The sequence below is a fragment of the Crotalus tigris genome, unplaced genomic scaffold, assembly GCF_016545835.1.
Source record: "Crotalus tigris isolate CLP2741 ecotype Arizona unplaced genomic scaffold, ASM1654583v1 scf7180000017639.5415321, whole genome shotgun sequence".
NCBI lineage: Eukaryota > Metazoa > Chordata > Lepidosauria > Squamata > Viperidae > Crotalus > Crotalus tigris.
Window position 1 is genome coordinate 1,337,249 of NW_024096532.1, and position 15,699 is coordinate 1,352,947.

Consider the following 15,699-nt stretch of genomic DNA (forward strand, 5'->3'; position numbering starts at 1 on the left):
CTGCATCCAATTTTGATCACCACGATGTAAAAAAGATGTTGAGACTCTAGAAAGAGTACAGAGAAGAGCAACAAAGATGCTGGAGGCCAAAGTATATAAGGAAAGGCTGCTGGAATTGGGTATGTCTAATGAATTGGGTAGTTTAATGAAGAGGGATATGATAGCAATATTCCAATATCTCAGGGGCTGCCATAAAGAAGAGGGAGTCAAGCTATTTTCCAAGGCACCTGAAGGCAGGACAAGAAGCAATGGATGGAAACTAATCAAGGAGAGAAGCAACCTAGAACTAAGGAGAAACTTCCTGGCAGTTAGAACAATTAACCAGTGGAACAACCTGCCTCCAGATGCTGTGAATGCTCCAACACTGGACGTTTTTAAGAAGAGACTGGACAGCCATTTGTCTGAAATGATGTAGGGTTTCCTGCCTGAGCAGGGGGTTGGACTAGATGACCTCCAAGGTCCCTTCCAACTTTATTATTATTATTATATTATGCAATGGATTGAAACTAATCAAGGATAGAACTGACCTAGAACTAAGGAGAAATTTCCTAATAGTGAGAACAATTAACCAGTGGAACAGCTTGTTCTCAGAAGCTGTGGGTACTCCATCACTGGAGGTTTTAAGAAGAGATTTGGACAGCCATTTGTCCACTGCTGACATAGATCCACGTTCTTCAAGTTACTTGGCAAATGTGATTGTTGTGTTGTTATCATATTGTTCATAAAATGATGCATGAATCAGAGAGAATTTCCAGAGAGAAATATGGTTTATGCCACCCTCCCCCATTCTTCTTTCCATAAAGCACATTTGATTTTCGGCGTATTCCCTTCTCCTTCGCAGCTTAAGCTCTCAACTCCCCAGGAATCCAAAGAACTCTTGTAATTTAGGTTTCCATAGAAACCAATAATTTCAGTACTGTCTAATCCTGGTTTGTTCAGAAGGTCAAATGGAAAACCCTGAAAAGAGCAGTAATTATATTTTCTGGTTTTGCTTTCTCCATGAATTCTGGATATGTATAGAAGAAAAAGCTTGGCTGTTTGTAAATTCCATCTGTGGTCGCACCAACATTCGGTGCTTCTTGAGGCATTCCAGCTGCTGCAAAAACCAAATTTGGGGATGTTGTGTTGTCAGGATTTTTGATTATTGTGAAAACCAAATTATCACTCTTCACTTCCCTCCCAAATCTTTGATACATAACAGGACCATATTTCCCCATTTTAATTACATGAATTAAAATTGCCAAATATAGTTGGTGAATTTTAAATAGTATTATTACCTTAAAACACACAGAAAGAAAGCAACCGGAATATTGCTTTCTCAGTGGTTATGTCTGCATCATATGCTAAGCCATGATCTTCTTAACCATTAGTTAATGAACTAGCTGGGTGTAGACAGTAGCTGAGCCAGCCACATTTTAGCTTTATATGTTGTGTGAACTAGGCCAATCTGAGATATTTTCATGCAGTTAAACCACCTCTACAAACTACCTCCCCCTCCCCATTTTTGTTCCTACCTCCTAATCAAGCTAAGCTAATTATTTAAAACTGGCAAGTGATTAGGTATTCTGATTTTAGAAACACAGAATTTGGCATCTTTCCTGTAAGTAAAGAGCTCAGATGAGGATAAATATTTAGCATCAATGGATCATGTTCACGTATTCAACATCCTATACCTACATATTATGTTGTTATAGCTGAATATTATCCCTCTATAGAGGGGTATTTCTCAAACAATGAATAGTTTTTCTAGGCCAGGGATTTTCGAACTGTATCACAAAAGGAAGGGAAGGGGAAGGGAGGGGAGAGGAGGAGAGACAATTTTGGATCACTAGATCTTTGCCTTCATTGGAGTTTTGGGAAATTTTTAACAGGTATTTACATATTGAAAAAGTTTGAAATGCTCTGCTATAGGCTGCCTGAGGAGACAAAATTGAACTTTTTCCAGCTCCTAGCCAAACTATAATGCAGCAGGAATAACAGTGTTTTAGACAAACAGTGCCTTGAACAGCTAGCTAATACACAATACATTTATGTTAATAATAAAGGTTAGCCCACTCTACAGATCTATAGATCTGCTTTTTGCCATTATTTGAGAGGCAGAGCAATTAACTCACGGGCAGGTTTGGGGGATGTTAAACATAGAAAACAGTGTTGCTTTATTATATGCTGGCTTTTCTTAAGCTAGACATAATCTAGAAATGCAGAATGGGACAACTTGCCACGGCCATCTCGCCACTGCCAACTCGCCAAGGGGCAACTCACTGCAGCCATTTTGCCACAGCCAATCCACCACGGCCATCTCACAGCAGCCATCTTGCTGTGGGACAACTCGCTGTGGGACAATTCCACGCGGGATTGCTCAGTGCGATAAATGTTATCTGCCGCTATTTCTTCGACACTATTTCCATTGAAAAAAATGGAAATAATTTTGAAGAAACTGTGGGGGATAATATTATCACATTATCTCGCATGGAATTGTCCAGGGCAAGTTGTTCCATGGCGAGTTGGCTATGGTAAGATGGCTGCAGCAAGACGGTTACAGCAGGTTCGCTACAGCAAAATGTCCATGGCAAGATGGCCGTAGTGAGTGTCCTAGACCAGGGATCTTCAAACTCGGCCCTTTTATGATTTGTGGACTTCAACTCTAGGCATGCCGGGCTGAGGAATTCTGGGAGTTGAAGTCCACAAGTCATAAAAGGGCCATGTTTGAAGACCCCTGTCCTAGACCCTGCAGAAATGGGGATTTAATTTCCGATAATTCCTCAGCCACGATGGCCACAGAATGAATTCTGGGAATTGAAGTCCATATATTTGAAGGATACCCAGGGTTGTAGGGATATTGTCCTATATATCCTTTATACAGAACCCTAAGTGGGGTCACATATGGCCTTACAACAAGATGGCATCTTTGTTTTCATCTTAGGGTGTTGTGTGAATTGCTACAGTTGACTAAAATTAGTCTTCAACTTACAACCACAATTCCTGTTATTAAGCAAGGCAGTTAATAATTTTATGACCTTTTTCAGCATGGTTTTTTTTAACGACCCTTTTTTCCAGGGTTGTTAAGTGAATCACTGCCATTCTTAATGTAATCATGTGGGTCAATAAGCAAAGCCAGCTTCTCCTATTGACTTTGCTCGTCAGAAGCCAGCTAGGAAGGTCATAAATGGCAATCACACAACCCCAGCTGCTTCCACTGTCATAAATAACATGCCAGATGCCCAGGGCTTGTTCTTGTGCGGATACTGTGATGGTCGTTAAGTATGAAGATTGGTTGTAAGTCACTTTTTTCAGAACTGTTGCAACTTCAAATTGTCCCTAAATGAATGGTTGTAAATCAAGGACTACTATATGACACTAAACTATTAACTTAGCACACTGTGTAAAGCAAGCCACTGAAATGGAAGGAAGCAGCATAGGAATTAATTAGCCAGCATATGGAAACAAGGTATGGATGTTATGTCTTAGTACAAGTGCTTCTCAACTTCAGCAACTTTTAAGATGGGTGGACTTCAACTCCCAGAATTCACCAGCCAATTCTGGGAGTTGAAGTCCACCCATCTTAAAGTTGCTGAGGTAGAAGAATTTTGCCTTAGTAACTACCACAATGAGCCCAATGGTGGTATTCAAACTCCACAACTGAGTGCCTGTGTTAATTAGGGTACCTAATTGCTCCAGCCCAATTCTGAGAAGTGCCTACAGAAAAAAAAAAAAGATATCTGAGTAATATTTTCTTTCTCCAGCCTCCACCTTCAGCCAATAGATATAGGCACCACAGCACCTTTGGTCAATATTGATCAAGGTGACACCCAGACTGAACCAGGAAAACCACAGAATAACAAAACTGAAGAGTTGCCAATTGCCCCTGTTTTTTTGAAGGTTGTGGGGTAGGCAGTCTTCACCTGGAGAGGATTTTTTTAATCCCTTTGTGCCACAATGCAGCAGTAATGAGTGAAGATGGGAAAGTCAGGATCTCTCCCCCCCACCTAATCCTAACCCTAACCCTAACCCTAACTCACACACATCTGAAAGCCCAGCCCTGTAAACCCATTAGATTTGTAAAAGCAAGTTGCTAAGTTATACTTTGCAGGTGTTCAGGAGCTGTTCTCTCAGCTATTAGCGACATTTGATAACAATGCTGGGTTGCACCTGTGGTCAGTGGGCTGCTGAGAATTTATCAGAATAACAAATCTATTATTAATAATCTATGGGAATAATCAATAGATAATCATTAGAATCCAATGGTTGATAATTATGTTTTCAGTGGCAATAGTTAGGGGGAAGAACACATAAGCGTCCATGCTATTTTTCACTGACATGCTTCTGACAATAGTGAGAATTTGAATATTTGTCTAAATTTGGGATCAATTTATCTAAATTTGGTTCACATTTACTCAGTGAAGGTAGCCAGTTAGTTAAGGTTTAGTCCAGGGCACGCTGGCTAAGGAATTCTGGGAGTTGAAGTCCACAAGTCATAAAAGGGCCAAGTTTGAAGACCCCTGGTTTAGTGTGATACGCAGACCCAGGCAACTACAGGTAATTTTCGATTTACAACCATTCATTTAGTGACCATTCAAAATTACCATGACACTTAAAAAGTGACTTAAAACTAGTCTTCACACTTATGACCATTGCTGCATCTTCATGGTCACACACTCAGAATTTGGGCACTTGACATGTATTTCTGATGTTTGCAATATCATGAGGTCATGTGATCGCTATTTGCAACCTTCCTATCAGGCTTTTGACAAGCAAAGTCAGTGGGGGAATCCAGACTCATTTAATGACTCCATGATAACCATTGCTGTGATGTGCTTAACAACCATGGCAAAAAGATCATAAAATCAGGTGCAACAGTCACCTTGCTTAGAAACAGATAGTTTGATCCCAGTTGTGGTCATAGGTTGAGGACCATTTGTATGTCACTCAGGCACAATTTACGCAATCATGAAATAGTGTGTTATGAAAACCCAAAGAGAAGCCTATAGGTCACTGTTCTTCAACATCGGCAACTTTAAGATGTGTAGATTTCTGGCTGGGGAATTCTGAGAGTTGAAGTCCATGCGTCTTAAAGTTGCCAAGGTTGAGAAACATTGCTATGGACATACATGTTGGTTTTAAATCTGATAATGTTTCTTTTCCTCACTTTTTCACAGAAATGGGGCTATCAAGTTACACCAGCAAAGGAGTTGATGAAACACCGAGGCTCTGGCCACGTCCCAGAAGAACCGAGAATGCCTTTTTACATAGCCCATGGGCGCATGGTTCCGTCCCCTGGTTACATACCCCTAGGAAGACTACAAGGACAACTATACCATAAGCCTCCCAATATAGGCCTTCCCAGAACTTGGGGACATCTGCCAAGGCCTCAATATGGACATCAGCCACGGTTCTGAATTATCTTTGAAGTTCTGAGACAATCGGTGTGGGGGGGGGAAGGCATATCTGAGATTAACCCAGGTCCAGCTAGAAGTAATAGAGACAGATGTGATTCAACTGCAAGGAAGAATGAAAGCTGATTAGAAGCTGGAACTCCTAATACATTCTGCTATAGACTTTTTTTTAAAAAAAAACTAATGACCTTTCCCATGGTACCTTTGCAAAATTAGGCCCTGGACTTCCTGTTTATATGGTGACAAATGTTTGTGAATCCAATCAAGCAAGCTGAACATTTTTTTTAACGGGGCGGGATGAATTAGAAACCAGCATGCATCTCAGAAACATTGTCATGAGCTGTTCAATCATTTGTGGGTGAAGCTGGTGAAACACCCAGAATCAATATTAAGCATCTGGCCACCTTTCCCCCAGTACAAATTGATAAAAATGGAAGTTACACATGCATTCCTCTGCTTGGAATTAAAAGGGGGAAGTTGCTCTATCTATATCAGATTGTATTTTAGACTCCCTTCTCCTATCAAAGTAGGATATTGAACTGAAGGCAGGCAGAAAGTAGAATGAGATTTAAGGGATCAGAGTCAGTATATTGAAGTTCACTGGTTTCTGAAGAAATACATTTAGAGAGGAGGAGTGATGGACTGAGTGTTTACAAATCTGTGGACACAAACAGAGAAAAAGGAGGAAAAAAACAGTGATTCTGGGAAGCCGGTAAATAGAAGAAAAATGTGTCTTCCATAAAGATTTCATGGAAGATGGAAGAGTAAGGCCATCTAGTCCTCTTACAATCCACTTTAAAGTCTATTACTGAACACTATATTATAGAGTAAACACAGGGAGCAAAGCAGGAGTGTTCCCAGAGTATGGTCAACAAAGTCAAGATAGCAGTCACAACACAACATGGGCAGAGTTTTGACTGCATCATCATCATCATCATAAAAATGAAGTTGGAAAGGACCTTGGAGGTCATCTAGTCCAATCCCCTGCTCAGGCAGGAAACCCTATCCCGTTTCAGACAAATGGCAGTCCAATCTCTTCTTAAAGATTGAGTCCACCATCTTGACTTTGCAGATCCCCCTGGAGCAAAACTTTCAGGTTCTCTGAAACTCTTTGGCCCCACTCCCAAATCCCAATCTTTGAGCATCTCATGGAGATGAATTCCATCATATCATAATTTTCCATCTTCTCTTGATGTGTTTGCAGGAGGAACTTAATTGTACCACAATCCAACGTCTTATGGGAGTGGCATGGCCTTCCATTTGGAAACCTCAGCTAATGTCATCATCTTAAATTCTAGCCAAAAAAAAAAAAAATTGCTAGGGAAAGACAATACAATAACTACAAAGATAGCTCTAGGAAACATCAGACTGAGATACCTGAATACATTTAACTTTGAGAAGAGATGATTGTGACTGAGGAGGGATGTGATAAGGTCTGGAGACACTCACAATCTGTTCTCTGCCTCTTCAAAGTGTGGGATGTGTAACCGATGGTCTTTAGTTACAAGAAAGCAAATTCCAATTTAATTGCCAGGAAAACACCCTTAACAGGAGGTGCAATACAACAATGAACCCATATTCAAGGAGAACCTTGACAATCTCTGTCAGGAATGTCTTATCCGGATTTTTGCCGTGAGCAAAGAATTGCTGCTTGGTTGTCTTTAATGGACTCTCTATAATCCTGAGTTAAAAGTATAGTTCTAGTGACAACAAGAGTCAGTTTGTTTTTAACCTCATCCCTGCTTTGCACAAGACTGGAACACTTGAATTCAAATGTATGTTCATCATTTTGCTACATTTGACTGGCCCTAGTGCAGAGTTTTTCTCAGTTAAGATATTTTAGATGCTTTTCTTTATGGATCAATAAAATTTCCTTTGCTATTTTGTTCATTGACTCAGTGAAGGTGGGAAACAGATTCATACATATTTGAATCCAGCTAAAAAGAGAATGAGAGAGCAAAAAAGAACTAGATAATTAAATTGGAAGTTTGATACAGACCTGTGATATTTTACATTCTGTTCAGAAGACTCCAATGTTCCTGATTGACTAGTGTTTTAAAATAACTGGAAAATACACAGTGGCGCTTCTGAGGGCAAAGAAACAGAACATGTGATTGTATCACACAGCAATTTTTCAGCGTGATCAAAGGAAATAGATTTATGCTTACTAAGACCCATCCCAGGAGTCTGTAATCCTTGCAGAGAAAGTCCAACGAAGGGGCCATCTTCTTGTTGGTATTTCTACAACACAGGCTCCAAACTTCAAGCTACTTGTCTTTCTGCTTTAAACCCTGTCTGCCAAGTGCAAAATTATAGACAATATATTTCTCTAACTGCGTGTATCTTATACACATAGTTGTAACAGAGAGAATCAACCATCTTTTAGATGAAGGAAGTGGCTGTGTGCGCATGTTCGGGTCAGGAGTTATTATGAATACAAGAATTAGGTTTGTCGTGCTTTTCACACATACACACACTTTCACTTTAGTACCCTAGAATGGAATGGATATTAGGCCACTTGGCCATCTACTGAAGATCACTCGGCAAGCTCTCATTACATTCTAATTTGCCTTCTATCGGTGCCCGAAAGAAAAGCTGCAACAAATGTAAATGCTCTGCTTTCCATAGGTTTTTAAGCTGGAGATATCCATATTCTTATGGACTTTGTCCTTGGCACCACCAATCACCTCGTCTTACCTGCCCATATCCATTGATTGATTGGTTTACCCACGCACAGAATTTTTTTAAAAAGATGCTGCGTAACCGCAAAAGAAAATACCATTTTCACTACTTTTTTTTAAGAACCCTGTAGGTGAACCACATGCCAGGTGCCCCTTCTTAAGTAGCACAAAAGAAATGCTAATATTATAAAGGTTTGAATAATTCATGTTATCTCCTATGCCTCATTCTAATCAAATAGACATTTAGCCTGCTCCGGTGTGAGGAACTAATTTCCGAAGCTCCTTTTAATACAATCTCATTTAGTTATTAACACCAAGCATCCGAATGTTAGGTTAACATTGCTTTTTTTTTTTTAAAGGCCTTACAAAAATAGGGATATTGTGCCCTCTATAGGCTGAATTCCATTTTCAGAAATAATTCATCTTGAGATTAAATCAGCTTCACCTTGGGATTAAATCTGAAATCTGAGCGCCATTCTGTTCCCACTTTTTATGATGAACACTCTCGGGGATCTTGCAATACCACAGTTTCTTTCTGGATGTGTCTGCTATGGTGAGATAATCAGTGTGAAACTTTGCCACCAGCTACAAAAGAGGCAAGGGGGATAAATAATTAGATATTCAAAGGCTCCAGAGTAGGAATCCTATTTCCCTGCTTCACTAGATCTGGTTGGATCATTTATATATTTAATGAAAAACTGACAGGAGTTCCCCAGCCTAAGAGTCTTTACATCAGAGGTCCCCAACCTTGGGGCACCAGGGACCGATTCCGCAGACCGGAGGGTGCGTAGTTTTGTGTACTGCCTGCATCCCGTGGATGGGGCTCTGCTTGTTTGTGCGGACCAGTTGCTGGCATGCTGCGGCCCAGTACTGGTCCATGGACCGGGGGTTGGGGACCCCTGCTTTACATCATAACCTGTGACCTGCAGTTTATTATACCAACCATGTTCCTTCCTTTGCCATGGTGGTCCCTTTGCCATGATGTGGAACACTGCTACCTAAAATTGGGAGTTTGGAAGGGGACAGGTTGGCAAAAGCTAACTGAAAGCTTTTGACTTCAACGTCTAATGAAATGACTTCAACATCTAATTGTGATGTTATCTGAACATCTAACTGGGATCCCATTTGAGATGGGAATACCAATCTCAAATGAGACATAAAAGCCTTGAATAAAGAGCCCAAAGATCCCAACTAAATATAGAGAGATTTACCTGTATCCAGCTGCACAAGGCATCGGAAAGGCTTCTTGTGCTGGAATTTGAGGATGATCCCAGGCACTGCTTGTAAAAACTGAAGGCTGTCCCTGTAACCTTGCTCCAGGCTTAGTTTAAGTAGATGGATCTTATGTTTACTCCACACTATGGCCTCTAGCTTGTTCAATCGCAGACCCAACGGGAATGGGCTCAGAATACTTCTCAGCAGTGAAATTACATCTGCACCTAGACACAAAAACAGTGGCATTGGCGAGGGGGAAAAAACAGCTTTAACGATACTTGAAATAGGTCCCTCTGCCATTCATCACCAAGTCAATGTCTGTGATGAAGACAAACTTCTGATTCGTATTTGGAGGGGCTTTCACATGTTACAGCAACACAACCACATCCGACCTGAAGGACCAGAGTTTTGGATACAGCACATGTGTATGTGGCGAGCAATCTATGTTTGGTCTCTGACATTTCCACTTAAAATACATCAGGCAGGTCATGGGAAATTCTTCAGAAGCACCTTGGAGAATTATTCCTGCAATTAGAGCAGGGAAAACATTGCCATCTGAACCATAGAATAAAGGTCTAGCCATTGATGTTCTTCCATTCATTGGTTACTTATACTTCTATTCAAAGCTACTAAATATACATCTTCAATCTTCAAACAACTCTGAGATCACACAACCAGTTAGGTTAGTTTGATCTAGGGGTTAAGCCAGAGACCATGAGTTCTAGTCCTGCCTTAGGCATGAAAGTCAGCTGGGTGACTTTGGGCCAGACATACTCTCTCAGCCCAACTCACCTCACAGGGTTGTTGTTGTAAGAAAAACGGTGTACTGGATATATTGGATATGTTCGCTATCTGGAATTATTTGTAAAAATAATAAAGGTGGGATATTAATGAAACAAAAACATAACCTATATCTTTGTTAATCTTTGGCATGATGTGTTAATCCAGGCAGGGTGGTTTATCAGCTAGGGCAGGGGTAGGCAACCTTGGCTCTTTTATGACTCGTGGACTTCAACTCCCAGAATTCCTGAGCCAGTGCTGTCTCAGGAATTCTGGGAGTTGAAGTCCACGAGTCATAAAAGAGCCAAAGTTGCCTACTCCTGAGCTAGGGATTATGTTTCAGTGTGTTTTGAGAATGCAGTAATAACCCAGTACACCCTGATTCAACAAACCAAAATAGCAGTGTTCCAATATCTCAGGGGTTGCCACAAAGAAAAGGGAGTCAAGCTATTTTCCAAAGTGTCTGAAGGCAGGACAAGAAGCAATGGAGGAAAACTAATCAAGGAGAGAAACAACCTAAAACTAAGGAGAAACTTCCAGACAGTTAGAACAATTAACCAGTGGAACAACCCGCCTCTAGAAGCGGTGAATGCTTCAGCACTGGAAGTTTTTAAGAAGAAACTGGAAAGCCAATTGTCCGAAATGGTATAGGGTTACCTTCCTGAACAGGGGGTTGGACTTGATGACCTCCAAGGTCCCTTCCAACTTTATTATTATTATTATCTAACTTCTTTCAAACAGTGATTAGGTTAACATATTGCCCTAAACCAGGGGTAGGCAACCTTGGCTCTTTTATGACTGGTGGATTTCAACTCCCAGAATTCCTGAGTCAGCCATGCTGAAGGGAAAGGAAGAGATTTCCAAGCTGAGCCATGCTGGCTCAGGAATTCTGGGAGTTGAAGTTCACGAGTCATAAAAGAGCCAAGGTTGCCTACCCCTGCCCTAAACCATTTATTAGCCATAGTTTATGGAATAAGCTATAATTTATCTGAAATATTTATAAAGCCATCTCTCACAATTTGTGATTGGGCAGGGTACAAAAAAGAGAATTTTCTTTAAAAAAAAAAGAGTATCCCAATCCTCAAGGCTGGCATCACAGGATACACTCATCCTGGTCCCAATATAGAGAAGAGTCTCTCTGTGTGGCTCTATGAAAGATTAATAGGGTTGGGGCCATATGAACTAAAGAAAAGGAAATTTTCCCAAAAGGCAGGTAGAGCAACAGTCAAGACACCTTTCCTAGATCCAGTCAGGTGACCTGCCTGCAAGATCATGCTGGACCAAAGCATATCTACCTTGTGGGACCTAGTGGGACCTGTGGAAACAACCATAAATAGATCATTTTACAAATAACCCAACATTATTATAGATGATAAACAACTTGGGTTGCACCCAGAAGCCCACTAGAAGTCAGTGTAATTCCCTAAGACACTGGTTCTCAACCTTTTTAATGCTGCGACCCCCAACCGGTCGTAAGTCGAGGACTAAACAAGTGGTCGTAAGTCGAGGACTAAACCGGTCGTAAGTCGAGGACTATCCCTGCCTGGGAGCGCCACACATGCATGGTGCTGCCCCCTGTGCCAGTCGAGGTGTAGCTGGCAAGGGGCAGCGACGGCGCACGGCGACCGCCAGGCCCCACGCGCGCCAGCAACCCTCCCTGCGCCCGCCAGCCTCCCACCTCCCACCCCTGGCCCTCTTTTACTTATATTTTTAGTAGTTGCTCAGCAGGGAGGGATGGAAGCTTCCAGACAGCTCGCCTTCGCTGCAGACAACTTGCAGCACCGTTTGCAGAATGGGACTTTTGGCGGGCTCAGCAGGGCAGAGACAGCCTGGACAATTCCTATTGGCTTTTGAAAGCCAATAGAATTAGACTCTATTCAAGAGAGTCTATTCTATTGGCTTTCAAAAGCCAATAGAATAAAAGGGAGTAACACAGCTAAGGAAAAGGGGGGGGGGGAAATGGTGGACTGCGTTGTTTGGCGACCCCTGTGAAATGGTCATTCGACCCCAACTGGGGTCCCGACCCACAGGTTGAGAACCACTGCCCTAAGATGTGGTATGATATGGGCGTAGCAAAACACACCCTTTCCTCTTCTATTCAGCTTTTGGACTAGACATGTGATATATCATTAAGCATCCCACAAGGGCAGGGGGAGGATGGGAGAGTTTAAATGAGGGTTGGCAGGGAGAAAAGAAAATCCAGGATGTCTTTAGCTCAATGGCTTTGCATCTAGTTCCTCCTGGCAAATAATACTCAACAGACTTACCTGTGAAGGTAGGTCGACCATGACCAATTCCTTCCTCTTATCTTTATTCACTGTGCCATGCATTTTCTAAGGAAAGTTAGCAGTGGTTTTTTCTCTCTTCTAACTTGAAAGAACAGGAATGTCCATAGCTTGTGTCAAGAAGTCAAGATGGAAGCTGTAAGGTGGCAGCGGGGGGGAGCACTAACAGAATGTCCTTTCTTTTTTGTTTTTTCTAAAATGCATGTATGTATGCATGTATTTATGTGTGTGTATATATGCATTTTCTATATATATATATCCCTTTCTTTTGATTGTAAGAGTTAGCAAAAACGATATTAAAAATGTTTCAACAGTTTTTTAAATTAGATCTTTTTTTAGCAAGAAATATTTTACAAATGACCTCACTGAACTTATATTGTTGGAAAAGCAGTGAAATCAAATGCTTTATTTAAACACATTGTTCCTTTTGGAAAGAAGTGAATACAGTACATGCAGTCATTGAGACTTAATATTTTTAGATGTTTACAATTTTTTGATGTTTATGTCTACCCTCTTGGAGCTGGCATCTGGACAAAGGAAATGGATTTTCTGAACCTAACTTCTCACCAAAAGAATTAACATTCAGCACTGGAAAGACAAACATTTAGCTCAAATTATTCATTGATCTGAAGAATATAAAATAGTAGATGACTGTAGCATATTATGGCTTTTGTTTATTGATATGTCTATAAATATAAACTTTGTACATGTTTGTTTATTTAGCTTTTTCCCCTTTTCTTTTTAATTTTTATTTATTAAATTTATATGCCACCCATCTCACTGATAAAGCAACTTTGGGTGATTTAATTTTGTGCCTTTTTTGTTTTAGTTAATATGTTTTTTAAAAGATAGTGATCATAATGATCAAGCATTGGAGCTACCATCTTAATCTTTTTAATCACATCTCAAAATCCCTATGAAGGGGTATAATCTATTTTCATTCATTTTATTTCTATAGCTGCCCATCTCAACCAACTGAGCAGCTTACAATTCTGAAATTTAACAATTACAACAATAACAAGCCTATTAAAAACAATAAAAATATTGTCAGTATCCTGCCTTTTGTCACCTAATCCACACAAATCCAATCTTAAACACCTCAATTTCCTTGTTCTACCCTTTTCCCATCTTGATGCAACACAAATCCTTGAAGCTCTGGGGCACTGATCATTCCTCTTTCCTTGGTTTCTTGACACAACTTACATTTTCCAGCTGAGGAAGAGTTTCCTAGCCATTCATAGGCAGGATTCAGCTCATCAGAGGTAAAATCAAAGGGATCATAAACTCTCCAGTGAGGAGCCTCCTTGGGTTGGTATATGCAGGATGGCTGTGCTGTGGGGCAGCTCTGCCTGGAAGTAACAGGCATATCTATGGGGATAAAATACGGAAGTCAAGATTAATAAGGATTGTGCTCTTTGGGCATATTCCCAAACCCCTTAGAATCTTACTCTACAAATTTTATGCTCCCAAGCCGCCAAATTACAGACCCATTTCCAATTACCACAAATACTCCTAAACTGCCAAAATGGCATCTGTGGGCAACAGTACGCCTACCAGCACCCTCAATATTTGCCAGCCTCCCAGGCCCCACTTAAATTTTAAAAAAGAAAAACCACAAACACTTATCTGAATTCAAAAGTTTTAAAAATTAAAGCGGGGGGGGGTGCCACCTTGGCAACTTCAAGACCTGTGGATTTCAGCTCCCAGAAACTCATGGCTGGCTGGGGAATTCTGGGAGTTGAAGTCCACGAGTCTTAAAGTCACCAAAGTTGAATGCGCCTGGATTAAAGTATATCTGAATCCAGAAACATTCCTTTTGGGACTAATGGACATGCAACTAGAAAAAAGTCGTGGAAGTTTATTTTTGCAATGACAACTTCAGCAGGATTATTATATGCTCAAAAATGGAAAAAAATTGACACAGTTCCTCCACAATGAAGGAATTATTGCTGAACATGATGGAACACGCAGATATGACTAAATTAATTTCTTTGATCAGAGAAAAAAAATATTAACTACGTTTATGGCTGATTGGAAACTCCTTATAGATTTTTTTTTGCGTGAAATGAGGAAAGAATGCATTTATTTATGGTTTTTATGATTAGAAAAAAATATTGAATGTAAAAAAGTTAGTTTTTGTAATTTCAGAGTAAGATAATTTTGTAATGTACTTATATTAGCTGCAAAGGAAATTGGAAGCTTCTTCTATTTCTTTTTATTCTTTCTTTCTATACTTTTGTTTTCTTTCTTTCCTTGCTTCTTTAACTCTTCATTAGCTTTTGTTGACCTTTATGTCCTTTGTAAAACTTCAATATTCTAAAAGTTTAAAAAGCATCTTTTTATTCTTCAAAGCAAGAGGTCAGTTTCTCACTTTTTGTTTAATTGCCTCTAATAAAAATGTCAAGTAATTAACTACAGTTGTGTGCTGTTGGAATTTGTGCCCACCTATGGGGGGGAGGGTAAATTGGAGTCCAAGGAAACAGGACAAGAGGTAGGCTGGAAAACACCATGCCCATCTCGCTTTTAATAAAATGGTTATTTGGGGATTGGTAGCCCTTTTAGGAATGGGTAAAACTCTTTCATCAGCACTATTCATATCCTTATCAGGCTCAGCATATTCTCCGACTCTCTCATGGGGGTATCACCCCTGCCCTAACTCACTGGAACTCACCACCCACCTCTAAACAAACATTGCAGTTACATCATATTCCTTCCTCCTATTTACTCCACAACAACCCTGTGAGGTGGCCTGATTGAGGGCAACTGGCCCAAAGGCACAGCCAGCTTTCAAGCCTAAAGTGGAATTACTGTCTCCTGGTTTCTAGGCCAGCACCTTAACTACTAAACCAAATTGGTTAATGCAAATTAAAACATATACTAGCAGACAAGAGCCCTTGCTTTGCTGAAAGCTTTCCACCTGCTCAGTAGAGCTGATTCTTTTTTTTTAAACAAACAAACAAACAAAGCTTCCCATGGTATCCTCTCCTCACCGGTGCTGTAATAGCTGCATCTATTGCTTTCTGGTAGTAGGGAAGCCTCTCTCTCCATGGGGCAAACCAACAAATTTGTCCGGGATCTCTTGTAAACAGGCTGGTTTTCTTCCCAGGTTTCTGCTGAGCGCTTGCAAGAAGGCCTTCTTTTGCTGGAGGCAATCACCACTTCCAAGTGCTGCTTTTGCATGCCCCCCTATTTTCTGCACCCCCAATTTCCTTTCCATGAAATGCAGGGACCCTAACAAATCAGTTTACCCAGGAGGGGAAAAGCTACCTACACTCTGTGTGGAATCTAATTTCCAAGTTGTGCAAACACAAACACTTTCTGTGGGAAGGCCCCAAAACAAACCCA

At 40.7% G+C, this 15,699-nt stretch overlaps 2 protein-coding genes across 4 annotated transcripts in view; one reads left to right on the forward strand and one right to left on the reverse strand.

Annotated features, from left to right (window-relative positions):
* The window catches only part of FAM83E (family with sequence similarity 83 member E), a 31,731-nt gene extending 24,457 nt beyond the window's left edge, over positions 1-7,274 (forward strand). For all 3 annotated transcript variants that reach the window (XM_039335034.1, XM_039335037.1, XM_039335035.1), the window contains one exon: positions 5,157-7,274. In XM_039335034.1, the coding sequence (XP_039190968.1) occupies positions 5,157-5,396 (240 nt within the window). In that variant the 3' untranslated portion in view covers positions 5,397-7,274. The remainder of the gene's footprint in view (positions 1-5,156) is intronic.
* Positions 7,275-8,348: 1,074 nt separating this feature from the next.
* Positions 8,349-15,699, reverse strand: LOC120304460. The gene is made up of 4 exons (XM_039335038.1): positions 15,345-15,699; positions 13,558-13,722; positions 9,286-9,513; positions 8,349-8,659 (listed from the first exon to the last, which is right to left on the reverse strand). The coding sequence occupies exons 1-4, from the start codon at positions 15,532-15,534 to the stop codon at positions 8,637-8,639; spliced, it is 606 nt and encodes a 201-aa protein (XP_039190972.1). The 5' UTR covers positions 15,535-15,699; the 3' UTR covers positions 8,349-8,636.